The following is a 19,134-nucleotide window of genomic DNA, read 5'->3' as shown; positions in this document are numbered from 1 at the left end:
TATGCTTTCCATCTATACTTCATTACATTTAAGTTTAATTCATTACATTCCGGTTTCTGAAACCTTTATCTCATCCTTCCACCAAAAGCTTACCGAAAATAGAACAATGGGATATTTGTTTTATAACAGCTTTACTGAGGTATAATTGAAACATCATCGAAATCACCTTTTAAAGTGTACAGTTCAGTAGTTTTTAGGACAAATCTTCCTCAACTTACCATGGGGTTATGTTCCAATAAACTCATCCTAAGTGGAAAATACCTGAAGTTGAGAATGCATTTAACACACCCAACCTACCAGACATCCTAGCTTAGCCCAGCCAACTTGAATGTGCTTTCAAACATTCACACTCTCTAACCCAAAGTCTATTTAATACTAAAGTGTTGACTTTCTCTTATAATTTAGTAACAACTGTACTGAGAGTGAAAAACAGAACGGTTGTATGGGTTCAGAATAGCTGTAAGCATGTGCTGTTGACCCTCGTGACTGCATGGCCGACCAGGAGCTGAAGCTTGGTGCCACTACCCAGCACCACGTGAGTATCATACCACATACGCTGGCCTGGTCAAAATTCAGTGTTCAACGTATGGTTTCTACTGAATACAGATTGTATATATATGTTTTTTCACACCATCATAAAGTCAAAAAATTGTTTCACGCCATCATAAAGTCAAAAAATTGTAACTCAGCAACCATGTATATTTGTCCTAGAGCTATATGACCATCAACCCTATCTAGTTACAGAAAGAAGCCCCCAGGTAGCCTCTCTCCACTCTTCCTCCCCTAGAAGGTGACAACCACTAATCTGTTTATCTCTATGGACTTGTCTATTCTAGACATTTCATATAAATGGAATCATACAACACGTGGCCTTCTGTCTTGCTTCCTCACCTAGCATACTTTCAAGGCTTGCCCACGCTGTAACACACGCTGGTGCTTCATTCCTTTCTACTGCTGAGTGATACTCCACTGCATGAGTACCACTTTAATTTACTCATTCATCAGCTGATGGCCATTTGGAGTATTTCCACATTTTGACTATTATGACTATTAACACTATAGACATTTGTGTGCGGGTTTTTGTGGACATAAGTTTTAAGTTCTCTTGGATTTACACCTATGAGTGGAATTGTTGAGCCTATGGTAATTCCATGTTTAATATTTTGAGAAACTGTCAGACTGTTTCCAAAGAGCAAGCACTATTTTACCATCCTACAAGCAACATATGAGGATTCCATTTTTCTCCACATCCTCACCGATACTTGCTATTACCTTTTTCATTCTAGCTATGCTAATGTGTATAAAGTGGTATCTCACGGTGGTTATGATTTGCGTTTGCCTAATGACTAATGATGTTGAGCATTTTTTTCATGTGCTTACAGGTCAGATAAAACTTTTTCAAATATTCCTGAACTGGGCTTCCCTGGCGGTGCAGTGGTTGGGAGTCCGCCTGCCAATGCAGGGGACGCAGGTTCGTGCCCCGGTCCGGGAAGATTCCACATGCTGTGGAGCAGCTGGGCCCGTTGAGCCATGGCCACTGAGCCTGCGCGTCCGCAGCCTGTGCTCCGCAACGGGGGAGGCCACGATAGTGAGAGGTCCACGTACCGCAAAAAAAAAAAAAAAAAAAAAAAATTCCTGAACTACTTCTATAAAGTCTGTAGTCTTTGTAGAATGTAACCACTAGAGTCTCTGCTCAGTTAGCTTACTGGTCAGCAAATGATTAGACAGAGATTTCCGTAAAGACCTGAAATGATAAGGCTCTGTGTGCCTTTTGCAGCATGCCCTCATCCCTCAGTCAGGCAATCTTCAATTCTGCCTCAGCCTTTACTTCCCACTTATACAGAGCCCCAAGGTCAGCCAGAGGTGAAAGCTTAGAATCTTCTCAAGTCTCTCCTGAGCATGTGTGCACAGGATGTATGTGTATGTGGTCTTCTAGATTCCCAGGAATACGTTAAAGCTTTTCACAATATATAAAGACATCTCATTCTCTAATCTTCCCTTTCCTGGGACTGGTGTTGCTACCTCAGGCAGCTGTGATATTAAACAACTGCCAGGGACTATTTTTGACAAACGCTCTCACATATGACTTTCTCCACTGAGCGAGCTCTGAGTCAGGTCAAATAGAGACAAACCCTGTGAATAGGGTTTTTCTAGGAGCTGTAGTGCTGGTTAAACAGTGCCAGCATTCTGGGGCTGGGTTCTTTTTTGGGGGGGTCTCTAAATCTGTACTGTCTTCCACTGGTGGCTGCTAGGCTGGTTTTCACAGCTACTATGGTTGGAAGCCGTTGGCTTTCAAGGCAGAGCTGGGGAGAGGGGTAATGGGAACAGGACAGTTAAATGCCACAAACCTTGCTATTCTTACTGAAATACAGCTTTTTTCTTAAATGCTTCCTGGATTACTGCAAATCTTTAAATTTCAGAGTTGTGAAAGGTTGGTTTTAACAATTTCCCCCGTTGTGCCCATTGCTGCTATGAAGAAGTAAAACTTCAGAGGCCCTTATGCTGCTCTTCTGGACAACATGACAGCAGAGTCACTCCCTCTGCAACAGCGCTCAGACTCTGTGTTTCTTCCTGACTAGTGGCTGATCCAGGAGCCCAGTACTGGTGTTTTCAGTAGGCCAAAGGGGTAGACGCACCATCTAAAATCCCTATCATAAGTCTGGGGTCCTGGAGTCAGTTAGACAGGAATGTTGCTGTGCAAAAGCACCAAAACTTTTCCCCTCAGTGATTTTTTTGAGGGGTGGTAGTTGAGGAGGAGGGGGGACAGACACAAGCTGTAGTTCGAAATACATTATTTTATAACTTATTAAAACATGATAAATATTTCAAAAAATTAGGCATTGTTTTAACGTTTATACGTTTCGAAAAAAGGTACTTACATTTTTTAAAAATAAACACTTCTCTGAGCTCATCCTTTCTACCTCCTCAAACTCCTCAGACCCTAAAATTAATAGTTACTGAATGATCAAACTGAATCGTTTCCATAAAATCATTCTTATGTCTTTGTTTTCTATAAGATTTCTCAGCTATGCTGGTTGATAGTGCTACTTGGGGGAGGAAGTCATCTCTCTAAATGCAGTCAGCTTTATAACCAAACTAATCAACAAATAACTGAGTATCAACCGTGACCACAGCAGTGGAAGAGAAACTGCCTTTAATTTCACTTCCAAAATTCCTGAATCAAGATTGTCTGAAATACTGCATTTTATATTCTGTACTTTGAATATATAACCACACAATAATTTCTATTTATTCACAACTGTATTATTCATAGTAATACTTAGTCATTCATCCATAATAATACTCAGTCATTCTCAATATTTCTTGCATTGGCAACTTTTTCCTATGTTCATGCAATAACTTTTTTCCTAACAGCTACGACATGCAACCCATCTTTGCACTTTTAGAGGATGTGGAAGAAAAAGTCCACTTTAAATAAAGGCTTTAGAATATCTTAATAACCTAGATTAGAGATGTTATATACCTGCAAAATAACACTACCTTAGTGCACACCTTGAGAAAAAGCCAAAAATAATAGATACAAAAAGGAAAAATATCAAAACAAAGCGATTAATTGCTTCAATGAACTTGTGGTTCACTATGACAATGACAAAATAATCTAAGTATATTAATAAATAACTATATCATTTAAAAAATCTATAAAAAACTACACTATAAAAATCAACATAGCAGTTTAAGGCTCAAAACTACTCTTTCAAGAGGAAAAAAGTATGACCATTCTGCCTATAGTTTTACTCATTCAATAACACTGGGAGCTGCTCCATGCCAGGTGCCAGATAAAAGAAGCCAAGAGCTGACCCAGCCCTTCGTGTGTGTGTGTGTGTGTGTGTGTGTGTGTGTGTGTGTGCGCGCGCACTGGGGCTGGGAGGATGGGAAGAAGCATGTTCCATGGAGAAGGGCAGTGTGCACAAGGCGCCGTGGGGAGAGACCCTTTAGATCTGAGCCACTGAATGGTGGCTAGTGTGGCTGAACAAATTGTCAGAAATGGTGAAGACGATATACAAAGGAAGAAGCCAAGGCACAGCCTATTTCACCGCAGTCTTAAGAGTCTCAAGAGGAGGAGAGACCTTTTCAGACTGAACAGTGGCATCACACTGATGGTGGTACAGTGGGCATTAAAGAATATTCCTAAAGCAAAAATGAAAATCATCAAGATCACTCCTGTGGGACGGCTTCTGTCACTTAAATCCCTTGGAAGCACCAAAAATGAGACGCAACATTTTAGTCCTCTCCATTTTGACTCTGGCCTTCCTTTCACCGAGGATGAGTTTAAATGGGAAACGACAAGTGGAAGGAGTTTCCTCTCCCGTCCAGCTCAGCTTATGGACCTAAGCCTGGACAGGAGGAGCTCTGCTATGAGGGACCCACCTGGAGAAGAGGTGTGTGCACGTGGGACACCACATGGGGCAGCCGCCGCCACTCGCGGATGGCCAAGCTGCTGGCCATTTCCACCAGGCGCTCGATGAAGCTGAGCTGCTGCTCCTCAGGGTGGCAGATAGCCAGGTATCCACGGTACATGTTGACCTTCCACGCCATCTCCTTTGGACAACTTACTTCTACCTGGTTATGGAAGAATATCACATAGGAAACAAAGGGTATACTTCCTCTCAGTGGAAAGAGTCAGAAAGTAAAGTCAATTTTTTGGTAGCCAGTTTGCAAAGCAATAAACAGAAATTAAGCTATAAATAGATACTCATTTTCTTTAGAGACGTCATCATGCTTTAGATTTTTTCTGGACACTCTCCTTTGCCGAATACCAATGAGTGGCCAATCTCTCTATCTATGGAGGTGCCACAGACTCCTTGCTTTAAGGTCACTAGTAGTTCCAGAAAGGGGAAACCGATCAACACCATTATGACGGACCAGATGAATAACGTACAAAGTCAGCCAGTGAATTTTCAAAGGATTAAATATGTGCTCATCTCCTCTCTGAGAAATATCAGTATAATTTTGAATTGTTTCCAATTCACACTGTTATCCTGGGAAACTAATCTAACTTGTTCCACATTATATAAGGAAGCTGAAGGCAGCGATTCAGGCTTATAAGAATATGAGCGAACATTCATAAATTTTACTGTCATTTAGGGCTTCCCTGGTGGCGCAGTGGTTGGGAGTCCGCCTGCCGATGCAGGGGACACGGGTTCGTGCCCCGGTCCGGGAAGATCCCACATGCCGCGGAGCAGCTGGGCCCGTGAGCCATGGCCGCTGAGCCTGCGCGTCCGGAGCCTGTGCTCCGCCACGGGAGAGGCCACAACAGTTAGAGGCCCGAGTATGGTAAAAAAAAATAAATAAATAAAATAAAATTTTACTGTCATTTAAAAGCCGCACTTTATTATCTACTATAAACTTTCCCCCAGATTTCTCATATCTTGGTTATCAGTTCTGATGAAGTGGACAGAGCCCAGAGCCATCACGTTTCCTCCCACTGGCCCTAAGCCCAGGTAGAGGATCCAGGTGTGCCCAGGAAAGCACCTGTGTTTGCCCACCACTTTCTAAAGAAGGCATTAGAACTCATTGCATTTTATCAGCCTTTTACAGAGCATTTTTAAAAATGTAAATTAAAAAATTAAACTCTTTTCAAAAATAATCTCTTTGTGTATAAAAAAATGAAAGAATATAGAGATATTCTTAAAAGAATTTTATAGGACTTGCTGTAACAAGATCAATGAGACATTCATTGTGAAGCACCTTTGGGAAGTAACCATAGAAATTACACACGTCTTAGTCCCATGCTGCTCTCTGTACAAACGATGTAAGAGCAGTGATGGTAATAATAATGCACTGACATAACACCTGGCCTTGTTTTCTGACATCTGACTTTTTCACAGCAGAGTCACATCGATGGCCCCTCTTAGTTCTCAGTAATCCGGTGATAAAGAAATTCAGGGAGACAACCTTGTAAACACATCTGCTTCCTATATGATCCTCTAAAATTACACCTAAAATCTTACATTTTCTGGACTTAAACACTATTTAAGACAGACTTTTGTCAATCACACCTGCCCTCTGTAACATTAAGAACAAAGGCCTGTCTTCTAATTTCTCCTCCACTGAAAAAAATTACCCCATTTATTAAATCAAACCAAGAAATGAACTACTACAAGCAGCCCCATAATCGCAAGACCCAGGAGGAAAAAGAAAGGTAATTTGATTTTTTTTCTTTTAAATACTGGTAAATGAGTAAATAAGTTAGTACTATCAAGACCATTTGGAATTAATTTACTGCAGATTACCCAGAGTGCTTATTAATATACTTTGAGCTTTTTCTAACCAGTAAGTGCTTTAAAATTTTGGGAAAGTAATCAAGAATTTGTGAAAGAAGAAGTTCATTTGTCAGACCTATGGACGGTATGATACTGCACATATCCTGCTAAGTGAAACCTTGGAAAGGAGAAAAAGAAACCATTAGAGTGAGCTATAAATACTTATTTATAATATAAATATTTTTACACCGAGATAAAATAAAGGAGAATGTTTATCAGAATAAAGAACAATCAACTGTAAATGCAACCTGTCAGCAAAATATTTATTTCTGTTTACCTACATAAGTGATTGGTTATTTCTCAGAGTAACACCAGCTCCTATATCAGGTGAGCCATTTCCCAGGTCCCATCCTGAGAGCCCAGACCCTGGGCTCTGTAGCCACTCTGGAGTTAACAGCTTGTGACTACTTCAGTTCTTCGATCTTTTGCATTTTGTTTAAAAGCAGCAGAAGTAACAAAATAAGCATGGTATCCACAATACAAGTTAAAATTTTAGGTTAATCCTTTCAAACAAAGTGGCCTATAATCTCAATGTGCTTTTGAATCTCCATACTAAGGAAGGAGAATCATTGGTGTGACTGTAAATAAACCCTTACTAGGTAAAGGGGGAAGGTGAGAACAGGACAATAGTGTAAACCCCTAAACCCCATAACACTGACACCACATAGAAAAGGTCAAAAACTGAGGAGCAGCAGCAAAGAAAAGGGGCCAAGGGAGAAAATCACAGAAGGGTACAGATGCAGGAAAAAATAAAGAGCAACAAGAATAGCTGCTTTCACAGACCACCCAAGGCTTTGATGATGGTGATGATGGTGATGATGGTGGTGACAGTGATGATGATGATGATGATGACGATGACGACGACGACGACGACGTGGGGTTCAGACAACACAGCTGCACTGTCTGACACCATAACTTCTGATGCCCTGACACAGGCTTCCCAGTGTGAGAAAGGAAACTGTACCTCTGTGCCTGCTCTCCCGTCATGCACCGAACTCCTCTGGACGGAGTTTAATTTTTGAAAATGCAGCGCTCAACCACATCGACGGCTCACGTTCACTTACACTGCACAATTACCACTTCCGTAACGCAAGACATGCTTTGAACGTGCTACTGTTTTCATGTAACAAACTTACTAACAGCAGCTACTGTGCCAGGCCCTGGGCTTGTACAATTCACCTTTGCTGTACTCACTGCTGCAGAGCTTCTGCCAAACCAAGTCCACCTGTACAATTGCCTCTGTTTTTCCAAATTTCTCCAGACATTACTGTTTTCTCAGAGAATCCAAGGTCTCCACCTGATACTTTTTGTAAGTAACTCAATAATGAACTAATACTTAAGTTATAATTTAACTCAAACTCAGGAAAGATGTTCGTGATAACCCAAAATAACTCTTGCTTTCCAAGCGCTCTCTTTCATCTGTCAAAATGCCCAGCTTGCTGTGAGTGAAGGGAAATCTCCAGAGACTCACAGCTTTGGCAACAGGGCCCCACTCAGCTGTGGAGACTGTGACCTGAGCATGGACGAGTCACGGGGTGGGCAGGGAGGGGTGGGGTCTCACCTGCACCAGCGCCTCCTTCATGGCGGTCCAGTTGGACACCCGCCAAGCACACTCCAGGACCAGGTAAGGGTTAATGTGACCTTTGGACTGGCCGTACTCCGTCAAGGCTTCCCACTGGTTCAGCTCCTTGGAGCACCTAGAGACCAGGGATCCAGGGCCAAAGCTCAGTGACCACACCCACAGATGGGATTTTAAGTCACTTCCATTCCACCGAAAGGAAAAAGTGTTTCCCCCAAACAGAGAAGGGTGGGCTTCTGCGGGATGCTGAGGTGCCCCAGGGCAGTAAACTATGCGTGCCCCTGGAGCAGCAAGAACCGCAGCCCCTGCAGCACAGAGCTCAGAGCTCCGGAGCCTGTGGAGAGCAGGAGTCATTCACTGTTTCTCCAACACACTCTCAATTACTCAAGACTTTAAAAGCTATTTATAGGTTTTTGTTTGTTCTTTTCTTCACGGGGCCATAAAGAAAGCAGCAAAGTTCCCTCTTAAAAACACTCATTATGAGAAAATTTCAGAGATTCTCACTGGTTTCCTTAACTGATTCTTGAACACGTCACTGTTCAGCTTACCGAATCCAGTGGTCCTCCCAAAGCTGGTATTCCGGGAAAATAGCAGGGGAGGCATTACTCCTCTCATGTTCTTTCTTGGCTTTATCCATTGCCTTTTCATATGATTCTTGTGCCTAAAAAAGTTAAACTGCTTTCAAACTGCGGTTTAACTAGAAACTTTTACATGGCCATTGCTCAATTATTTAGGGCAAGTTGCATCACAGACCCAGGGGTGTCTCGCTGCTCTTCTCTAAGGTCACCCAACACCCAGAATTCTCCATTCAGAGAATAGAAGAGAGTGGAGGAGAAGGTGCACAATTCCCCACATACAACGGAAGGAGCGGGAGGGAGACTGCCCAGACCCTGGGTTCATTTTTCCATCCGTCAGATATGAGAGCAGGGGCCACAGCCCGTGCCTCTGCCTCTGGAGTTTCTGTGGCTCAGTGTCCTACACGCGGCTGCGACCATACCTGCGACAGTGACCCACACTACAGTGAAAGGACAGGCATGAGGATTAAAATCTCACACTGATCACAATCTACCTACTACTTCCAACAGGATCAATGACTGTAGATAAGAAGCATCCACATTAGCAACTAGCAGTAATGAGTCAGGACTGAGCTTTAAAAGTGTTCACGTCACATACGTATGTTTCTCTGAAATTGAGACTTTAATCTAAGAGTCTGTATGTGGATAAATAAATGCTTCAAAGAAAACAGTAAATATCTTATTTAGACACGAACTGACTGGAGGACATACTGAAGAACCACTATAAACGCCTTTCACCACCCATGCGACCTGGACGTCCCGCCCGACGGCACTACCTGCTCGAAGAACCCGTGCTGCTCATAGGCGATGGCCGTCGCTGTCTCCGAGTACTTGCAACGCTTCTGCCACAAGCCCGCCCACATGTCTTCCTCTTGTAACAGAGAGTAAAGCTCAGCGAGGGAATCCAGAATCTCCTGAAACACAGGTCCCAGTTTCTGAGTGCTCATGACAACTGCCTTCCCCCTGCCCCAACAAAGCAACTTCACGGTACCTAATTTAAAATCACTGGGGAGATGTTTGCTGGGACCACGAAGTCACCAGCAAGGAAGACGTGACCAGCAAAGCAAGGCGGGGCCTCACCTGCTGAGGCGGAGTGATGCTCTCCTGCTCATAAAACTCGGTCGTTTGCTTGGGCTTAATCTGCAGGCTCAGCCCTTTCTCAAAGGCCTGGTGCTCGAGCATCAAGGTGGAGCGGAACCAGAGGTTGTGGGTCTTCCCCAGGTACTTGAGCACGCAGGGCCGGATGGGGATGGGAGGGACACACTGGGACATGGCCTCCACAAAGCAGTTGAGAGCGCTGGGCTGGCAGTCCCGCTGCACCTGGTGGCTGCCGCTGCACAGGAATGGGCTGATCTCGCCCGCCAGAGCCTGAAACCCAAGAGCAGGTTGACCTGGGTCTCATGCAAAAATCAGCCTGTCTTTACTCTCTCACTCAGCATCTGGGATATTTTTGATAATTCACTCTTGGAGAATACTAGTTTCCTCAGCCTTTGAAACTTAATCAAATACCTATCAAAAGCTAAAACTATATTTTTCAAAAGAGGACTGAAAAAATAGACTCACATGCTGCTGTCTGTCAGACAGGATTTTCCACAATCTGGGGAAAAGCTGGACCCATGTCTTTTCGGCCAGCGTGGTGGAGATGTGGCACAGCTGGACGAAAGCGCTGAGCAGGGCTCCAGTCTGCAGAGAGGAAAGACCGGTGTAGCAGGCAAGGGCTGGTGCTGAAACCCCTGCCATGCGGCTGCCCCACACGTCCCCGGTCAGGAAACGTTACTGCCCCACCTTACCACACGCTCCTCCACTTCCAAACTTTCAAAGACCTGAACAAACGTCATGTCACAGTGAAACACAGATTCTGAGCACCACAGATCCCCGGTGTGCTTAGCAGCTGAGCCAGGACCTGGGTAAGGGGCTCACCAGTGACACACCTACATTTTTAACTTCCAAGGGCATTTCGTATTCCCGATTCCACCAGGCCCGAGAAGTACGAACACAATGCTGATGCTTAAAGTGCAAACGAGAGGCACACAGGCGCCATCAAAGCAGAGGCTACTGAAGACATGAAGAAGAAACAGGAGAAGCATACACATACGAGCTAAGCTATTTGCCAACAGGTGTAATTCCGAAGAACAAATCAAGAACCATGAAAGTTCAGAGTCTCTGCAACTGACAGCAGGCAAGAGTGGGAGAGGTGCCTGGAACGCACAGGGCTGAACCGGAACACCCCACAAATGGGGTCGGAGTTGGAAACCAGGGGCCCAGAGTGTATATCAAATCCACAGATGCGTTTGATTTTGTCCACAGCTCCGTGGTTTTTGAAGTATGAATTTCTTATAAACAGCCACGTTTCTGGCTGCTTGAAGCCCAGCTCCCCATGTGGCATCAAGAAGCCGGCGCTGAGGGGCTCAGGCACACACTTGCCGTCCCTCCATGGGCCCTGCTGCCCAAGACGGAGACACACACGTCACAATCACGTTGTCCTTTTTACCCAACAACAGGTCAAGAAGGGAATTCACTCTCATACCCACATCTCTATTAAAAATGCAAAACCCAAGGATACAAATATTCCAAGGAAAATGGAAGAAAACATTTAAGTGGAAAATACTCCTACTTGCTACTCAGGCTGCCCAGTGAGGAAGGCCATGATGAAACGAGCCTGGCTGACCTCATGTGGCTGCTCCCCTCACCCCGGTCAGGGCGCCAGGTGCCTCCTTGCTCCAAGTCAGCGTGGCAGAGGCCAAAGTACTCAATGGCCACGAGTATCCACAGACCTGGCTATAGAAACGATCACCTCGAGCAGTGAATGGGGGAGTCCATGGGTTCATGGACTGTTCAAAATGTTCAGGGGCAGGGGGAGAACCACAACTATCCCCCCAAATTTGCACACACCTTCACTTCCCGGAGCGTATCAAGAAATTTGTCGTGTCTGTTGGTTAACATATGCAGCTGGTTTCCAATGTCCTTTTCCGAAAGTTCTTTGGTTTTGGGCGTGCTGGTCTGATCTCCAGGAGCTAGTTCAATATCTATCTCCACATCCTAAAAAACAGAAACAAACATGTAAAACCAAAAGGTCAACTGAAGAAAATCAACAATCACAACTCCTGTAAACTTCTTGTTACACTTTTGGTAAATAAAATTTTAGTTTCTTGGAAGTTTATGATTAAATAATCTTGAATTCTAAAATAAAAAACAAGCAGATTAAACTAGAACAGACGTAGCTCTCTTTCTTACATGACACTATAAAAATGTCACCATTTTGCTTTCGTATGTGGATTATGGAAAGCAAAGTTAAAAAGAAATTACAACTTTAGGGATTTCCCTGGTGGCGCAGTGGTTAAGAATCCATCTGCCAATTCAGGGGACATGGGTTCGACCCCTGGTCCGGGAAGATCCCACATGCCACGGAGCAACTAAGCCCGTGCGCCACAACTACTGAAGCCCACACACCTAGAGCCTGTGCTCCACAGCAAGAGAAGCCACCGCAGTGAGAAGCCTGCAACCCGCAACAAAGAGTAGCCCCCACTCGCTGCAACTAGAGAAAGCCCGCGCGCAGCAACGAAGACCCAATGCAGCCAAAAATAAATAAATAAAATGCAACATAGCTGCCTGGCTGTCTTGCTCATTCAGATTAATAATACTGTCAGGCCAATGCACAGAACCTTGCTGGCATGGTGTTTTACACAACACATCCCCCAAAAAGAATGAACCTTATTTCCCTCTGAATTTTCTGAGAAGTCACAGTCAAAAGTCCAATCATCAGACTAGGCTCTAAGTCACGCTAGTGGCCATTTGGTGCGCGCCCTGAAAATGCAGAAGAATCACTTCAAAGCTGGCAACTTATTTCACACGGGAGGACAACAGAAAGAGAAAACGGTTCTATCACCAAATGACCTAGTGCTTAGCAACTAAGTGAAGAAAATTTTTATTTGTAAATAAAATAAGTGGATGCCTCACATACAGAAGAGGGTACCAACTACCCCTTTTAAAGCAAAGAGGGTACCCTCCTCCTTCAACACTGACTGGCTGTCTTCTAACACCCAACACTGCAGGCAGACTGAGCTTCCAGGGGCCAACACCCTAAAGGAAACAGCTTACAGACCAACACCCTGCGTGGTGTCAGCCACTCCACACGGGGTACTGACAGTCAGCAGGACCAAGGCTCTGCCCTGCCGGTCGGGTCTGGGCTCCACAGCCGCCCCTGCCAGGACTGGGTAGAGACACAGGAGGTTCACAGTAGGTGGACCGGGGAGCCAGCTAGAGCCACAGTTCCTTCATGACAGCGTCACTTCCTGGAGCAGTGCTTTGTAATAAACACGGGCTACTCCTGACTTGGGGAGAACAATTACCAAAGAGTCAAACACCCTTTGCTCAGCAGCGCAGCCCATGACAAAGTGATCTCCCTCAAAATTTAACGACGAGACAAGGTGCTTGTCAATTCTGCCTTTAAAAACATCTAACTGAATGGAAATAACCAAGTGTCCATCAACAGATGCATGGATGTTATTCAGTCATAAAAATGAATGAAACCTTGCCATTTGCGACAACATGGATAGGCCTTGAGGGCATTATGCTAACTGAAATCAATCATGTGATTTCAATTTTATGTGTAGAATCTAAATACACACACACAGGCTCCTAAATACAGAGAACAGACTGGAGGTTGCCAAAGGCAGAGGGTGGCAGGCAGGTGGAATGGGTCAAGGAGTCAAAAGGTACAAACTTCCAGTTATAAGATAAAGAAGTCCTAGGGATGTAACGTACAGCATGGGGACTGCAGTTAACAATGCTGTACTGCGTATTTGAAAGTTGCCCAGAGAGTAGGTCTTAAAAGTTCTCCTCACAAGGAAACACTTCTGTAACTATGTGTGACGATGGATGTTGACCAGACTTACTGTGATGATCGTTTCGCAGTATATACAAATGCCAAATCATTACACTGTACACCTGAGACTAACAGGATGTATGTCAATTATACCTCCACATTAAAAATAGGAAAATATAAGTATTGAACACAGTACCACGTTCAGAGCTTTCAGGCAGAGACAGGTTTTAACACATTGCTCTTGCCCTAAAAATATTCTAAGGCTGATACAAAATTCTCCAACAGGGATGGGAGCCCCGCGGTGGAACGGTGGCACTGTGCGCTGGGCGTTACCTCCTCCTTGGACTCGCTGTTCTCCCGTTCCCGGGGCTCCTGCTTGACGTGTGTGACCATGGCGAAGGCTGCGCGGTCGTGGCTATCGGCCAGGTTGATGACGTTGGTGATGGACGGGAGCATGGCGCCCTGGCAGCTGGTCCCGATGGGCGTGCTCTTCTCACATACAGCCAAGAGGAGCTGGACGGGGTTTGCGGGAGAGAAGACAAACCTGGGATGCACGCCTGGTGCTCTGGCGTGTGGACCCCATTAACCCCGAGTTGCCTCGACCAGCACATGCTGATGACCCCAGTCCCCAGTTCGCTCTACACCCTCCAGCTTCGAAAGGAGTCTGGCCCTCTCTCCCAGCGTCCCCACTCAGGTACCCCTGACTCTGTGTCTAGGCGTAAACTGGGCATCTCTCTCCCTACCAGACAGGACTCCTCCCCTTTCCTCTCAGAGGCGTCACCCAGGCAGGAGTGCAGCTGCTGTTGCTCCATCCGCCCATTTTCCCGTCTCTCTCGTCTCCCACCCACCTCACCGGGTCCTGCCGGTATCACCTCCTGAACAGCCAGGCAGCCGTCACCTCCTGCCCAGACACAGCTTCCTAACTCATCTCGACTTACTCTTCTCAAACTCATCTTATTCCACAAGCTGACCTCGGCACCCCCTCCCGACACCACCAGGGGCTCCGCACAGTCCGCAGGGGATGGTGTGAGCTCCCTAGCGGGGCACCCATGAGGTAACAGTCCCCACGTGCACGCAACACCCCCGAGACTATTCCCCGAAGCCCCGACCCGGCTCACACCACCCCCGACCCAGCCACTCTTGCATTCTTACTGAACACCCACTATGTACTGTGTAAGGCCCTGGAGATTCGTTTGTCAACTTCACAGAGACAGTGCCCCCGCCCGGTGAGGCTGGAGTGTCAGAGGGAAGGACGAGACCAACACCAACACATAACACACACACACGCTCATCGTGATGACGCAGCCCAGGGAATGGGCAGGCAACAGAGGATACAAGGGCGCCTGCTTCAGTTCAGCGTGGGTGTCAGGAACGTGGCATGTGTGAGAACCCGGGAGGCCAGGGAGGCTGGAGACTAACGAGCGGGGGCAGAGGGGCAGCACAGGGCTGGAGAGGGGCCAGCGAGACGGTATCCTGGAGGTGGGGTCTTGTGCTGGGTACAAAGGCAAGGAGCGACACAGTCTGCTTTACTCTATCAGAACAAGTTTGCAACAGTAAGAACTGTGGCGGGCAGGAGAGAAGGTGGGTGAACACTAAGGACACCATTCCTGTCATCTTCGTGAGCCAGAGAGGGGAGGGAGAAAAGCGAGTGGCCTTGAACTGGTAACACCTGGCGATGGACCAGACACACAGGACGAAGGAGGCAGGACAGCAGGTTCCTAGCTGCGCCCTTCAGCCTGCCCTGTCCTCTACATGGTCCAATGTCTTTTTCGTCTTTGTCACTTCCTACCCCAGGGCTTGGCACCTAATAGCAATCGGTAGTCTCGTGAAAGAATGAAGAATAAATCAGGGAACTCTGCCCACTGTGTTGCCATTTGTGAAGTTCCAGATACTGCTATTTACAGCACTAAGAAAACGTACACTCAGCACCAAAGGAAACACGCCAACAAGCTCTCACTGAAACCCAGGGCCACGATTCCCTTCTTTTCCCTCAAAGAGAATTTCACAACCTTGTCTCATTAGACAAAGTGGTCTGGTAACCTATTTGCACAGCATCGGTAACCTGCTTCAGAAAACCTAGGTGGCCTGATGCAGTATGTTTGTTGGTGATTAATCCAAAGAATGAAGCCAGAAGTTTGACTACAATCCCGTGAACAACATCAGAGACCATCTGAACTGCTGTCCACTGAAACAGCCTGACCGTTCACGCAGAGCCTCATCTCCAGCACCCTGGCCTCTTGCACTAAGGGGTCAGAGCCCACAGCGTTGTCAGGCTGGTCTGGCCTGGCTGCTCTACCCTTCCTGCTTTAAGCCTTTTCCCTTCCTACTAGAGATTAAAGCGGTCTTGTGGTAGAGATGTCTAATCTGTCTTTGCGTGTGTGGACACCCGGCCCCAGGCCCCCCACACGGACCATGAGCTGGGTCCGTCCTACCTCAATGCACTGCTTGATCCAGAAGTGGCTCCCCATGGCCTCCCAGTTCTGGGAGCAGGTCACGTAGAGCAGGCGCTCGTAGACGCGACGCTTCATAGAGTTGTCGAAAACCTCGAAAAACTTGGCCCTGATGAGTGGCTGGGCGCAGCGCAGCCCCGAGAGAAAGGCAGGCTCAAGTTTCGCAGTCAGCTCGCTGCCAGAAAGCGTCTCGTCCCTGCAATCCAAGGAACGACACCAAGATAGCAGAGCTACGCAGGACGGGGGACCCTCAGGCCGTAAGCAAACGAGCAGTGAACAAGTGGACACCAGCTTTCCGAAAAGCCTCCATGAAGGCCAAGAGTGTGTTCCAAATCGTCCTGGGCTGATGCAGCATTTGAGCAAAAAGGCTCATTAACGATGCCAAAGTATGTTATGTGATTTAAATGAACATTTAAAATTTAGATATAATGAGAGGATTAAAAAGTCACATTACTGGCTAGTCAGAGGGCAGGCCGGGGACTGACACGAGCAACATTTGATTAATTGCTGTGATTACCTGTAGACGTAGTTAACAAGGTCTAAAAACTGTGCATTTAGTTCGAGGTCTTCTGGAAAACGCTTTTCGATGTAGGTCATCATTTTCACAAGCAAAATGGACTTCTCCCGGAGTGTTGGTGTCTGTACAAATTTGTTTTTTTAAAAGAAAAGGTCAATTATTTCTGTTTGAAAAAAGACATGCTCCCAAGTATTTCAGCCATATGCTCTTCCAATTTTTAAGCTCTTACGATCTTGTCAGGTAAAATAAGACAAGGCTGTTTCTAAATGGTTCTTCGGATGCTTAAGATCAAGACAGGTGCCAACATAAAAGCAACTAAACTAAAAAACAAATCAGAAGTTTGAAAGCATCTTACTAAATCAAATAATAATCCCCCATCATTATTATTTTTGGCTTAACTTCACCACCATAGAAGACTAACAAGTAAGGTTCATTTAACATTTTAACAGAAGTAAAACCTTATAAGATAAGTGACCAGTTATTCCAAATTTCTGTTTAAAATCTGTTAAGCACAGTGAGAAAAATCCACCGTAAGGGAAGATTCGGTGAACGCAAACACTGGAGAAAAAAATGTTTTGTTTGAGAACTTGCAGAAGAGCTTAGAATGCGACACCTGAATTCCCTTTTACACACACAGGAAGATCACCTGGCCAGAGCACAGCCCCTCTTCGCAGCTCACCTGATTGGCTGCCATCGGGGAATTATTTTTAACCCATTCTTCCACAATTTTAACCACGGCCCGGAGCATTTTGGCATCGGGGGATTTCTCAATGAGGGAGGTCAGGATGGCCTGGATGAAGTTCTTCCTCATCTCCATGCTCATCACAGCTAGGCGCGTCTTCACCAGCTCCAGACTCAGCATCACCAGCTCACTGGTTCCTGCTCAAGCGGAGAAAGAGCCCAACGATCTCTACCAACTCGCCTGAGCAGGCAACCAACCACCCGCACTGCAAGGCACTCCGGATTCTGCCCATTTCCTCCCCAAAGTATCTTCTGCAACTAGAGCTCTGGGATTTGAAGTGCCTCATGGCTTTCTGACTACCCCGCCTTGCCAGGGGGGCCCTATAAGAGCCTCCTCACAGGGGAAGGGATGATGGAGCTGGTGGGACCACTGCAGGAAACCCCGCATACAGCCAAGCCCTGAAGTCACATGCATGGCACTGGTGCTCCGAGGGGCAACTGGCAGAGTGACAACCGCAGCTCCCTGCCGCACACCAACATTCATCGCCGATTCCTGAAGCTCACAGCTCAGATCTGGAACCAGTGACTTAATTCTTCTTCAGAGATAATAGTTCTGATAATAGCAATCTCTGTTTTATAGCAAAATTGTTAGATAACTCTCATCTAGTGATGAATGTTGCTCAAATTTCTTCATTCTGACATTCACAATCTTTAAAAGCAGTTCATTTTAAAAGTGACTCTTTTTATGGTTGTAAATGAAATGCTCCGAACCTCTTTGTGAAGAGCAAATGATACTGAACTGCATAAAAACAACAGACATTCGTGTTGGCTTTAGAATCTAATCACAGCCGGCACGTTTAGGTGTTGAAGCCTCAGGGAAGAACACGGGGCCGAGCCTGTCACCTGAGGTTGCTTCCGTGCTGCCCGAGGCGGCCTGCGGGCTCAGGTGCTCTCGGACCATCTTCTGCAGGGAGCGCATGAAGACCGAGATCAGCCTGTCGATGTAGCTCGGGTTGTTGCTGCAGGCAGACTTGAGGATCATCAGGGTCCCTGAAAGGTAGAGAGTGACAGGTGTTTTTTGAGAAAGGTCTTAAAAAAATTGAGTAATTCACAAAAACGTACAACTCAAAACATTAAAAAAATGTGCTAGACAAAAATGTGCCATTTCTGACAAAAGTACAGGTTAATCCCAAATGTCAACATTACAGGTGACCCTTAAACCACACAGGTCTGAACTGCATGAGCCCATTACGCATAGCTTTTTTTCACTAGTAAATACTACAGTGCCACACGATCCGGGGTCAGCTGAATCTGTGTACAAGGGGCTGCGGACACGAAGGAACCATGTAAAATATACAGAGAGCCGACTGTAACTCATAAGAAGATTTTCGCCTGCAAGGGGTCAGCGCCCCTCGGCCCCAGAAGGAAAAGCTCATCCAGTGCACAGCTGGACCACGCTGGGAAAACCACGATGGACACACGCTCACCAAAGAGCTGGGAGGGGTTGGCGCTGGTGGCCTTCTCGTAGTTGGTGAGTCCCTCATAGATGACTTTGCCCACCGCCGCGTAGAGGCACTCCAGCTCCTCGTACTTGGAGGCCACGCTCGAAGTGCCTGAAACAGTAGTGGGAACCTGGGCTCTGGGGTCCGGCTCGCGGGCCCGGCCAGGCTCTGGGACGCTAACTCTCCTCAGGCTAGCATTGAGCTTGGCTGTCTGGGACCTGCAGTGACTGACACAGGCACCTCTCACCGCAGGACGCGTGGTTCCCAGTTTACAGAGCTCAGTAACCACCTTTCATGCCACCAAGCCTCGCCTGAATACCCTAAATACACTTACATATGAGAAGCCAAAATTCTATCTTGTAAGCTGTTCAACAACTGACAACATATTTTAACCTAGCTTCCTTTAAATACCATATGGAAATGGTATGTTCAGCTGATGAAGAAAACTGTATTTCCAAGGCAGACACAAAACTGCTAATGCAGACTGCTACCATGAAGTTTTTATGTCAATTTCTTTTTTTTTTTTTTTTTTTGCGGTACGCGGGCCTCTCACTGTTGTGGCCTCTCCTGCCGCGGAGCACAGGCTCCGGACGCGCAGGCTCAGCGGCCATGGCTCACAGGCCCATCCACTCCGCGGCATGTGGGATCCTCCCGGACCGGGACACGAACCCACGTCCCCTGCATCAGCAGGCGGACTCTCAGCCACTGCGCCACCAGGGAA

At 46.3% G+C, this 19,134-nt stretch overlaps 1 protein-coding gene across 3 annotated transcripts in view; it reads right to left on the bottom strand.

Moving 5' to 3' along the window:
- Positions 1 to 19,134, bottom strand: part of TRRAP (transformation/transcription domain associated protein) — a 109,222-nt gene that overhangs the window by 28,931 nt on the left and 61,157 nt on the right. For all 3 annotated transcript variants that reach the window (XM_065893133.1, XM_065893131.1, XM_065893132.1), the window contains 13 exons: positions 18,399 to 18,524; positions 17,815 to 17,961; positions 16,910 to 17,109; positions 16,231 to 16,352; positions 15,696 to 15,909; positions 13,597 to 13,776; positions 11,331 to 11,477; positions 10,002 to 10,121; positions 9,519 to 9,806; positions 9,215 to 9,352; positions 8,412 to 8,524; positions 7,846 to 7,981; positions 4,390 to 4,581 (listed from right to left, as the gene is read on the bottom strand). In XM_065893133.1, coding sequence (XP_065749205.1) covers positions 4,390 to 4,581; positions 7,846 to 7,981; positions 8,412 to 8,524; positions 9,215 to 9,352; positions 9,519 to 9,806; positions 10,002 to 10,121; positions 11,331 to 11,477; positions 13,597 to 13,776; positions 15,696 to 15,909; positions 16,231 to 16,352; positions 16,910 to 17,109; positions 17,815 to 17,961; positions 18,399 to 18,524 — 2,123 coding nt within the window. The remainder of the gene's footprint in view (positions 1 to 4,389; positions 4,582 to 7,845; positions 7,982 to 8,411; positions 8,525 to 9,214; positions 9,353 to 9,518; positions 9,807 to 10,001; positions 10,122 to 11,330; positions 11,478 to 13,596; positions 13,777 to 15,695; positions 15,910 to 16,230; positions 16,353 to 16,909; positions 17,110 to 17,814; positions 17,962 to 18,398; positions 18,525 to 19,134) is intronic.

The sequence above is a fragment of the Phocoena phocoena genome, chromosome 15, assembly GCF_963924675.1.
Source record: "Phocoena phocoena chromosome 15, mPhoPho1.1, whole genome shotgun sequence".
NCBI classification, from domain to species: domain Eukaryota; kingdom Metazoa; phylum Chordata; class Mammalia; order Artiodactyla; family Phocoenidae; genus Phocoena; species Phocoena phocoena.
The sequence above is the reverse complement of the archived record's forward strand: the minus strand, read 5'-3'. Positions and strand labels throughout refer to the sequence as shown.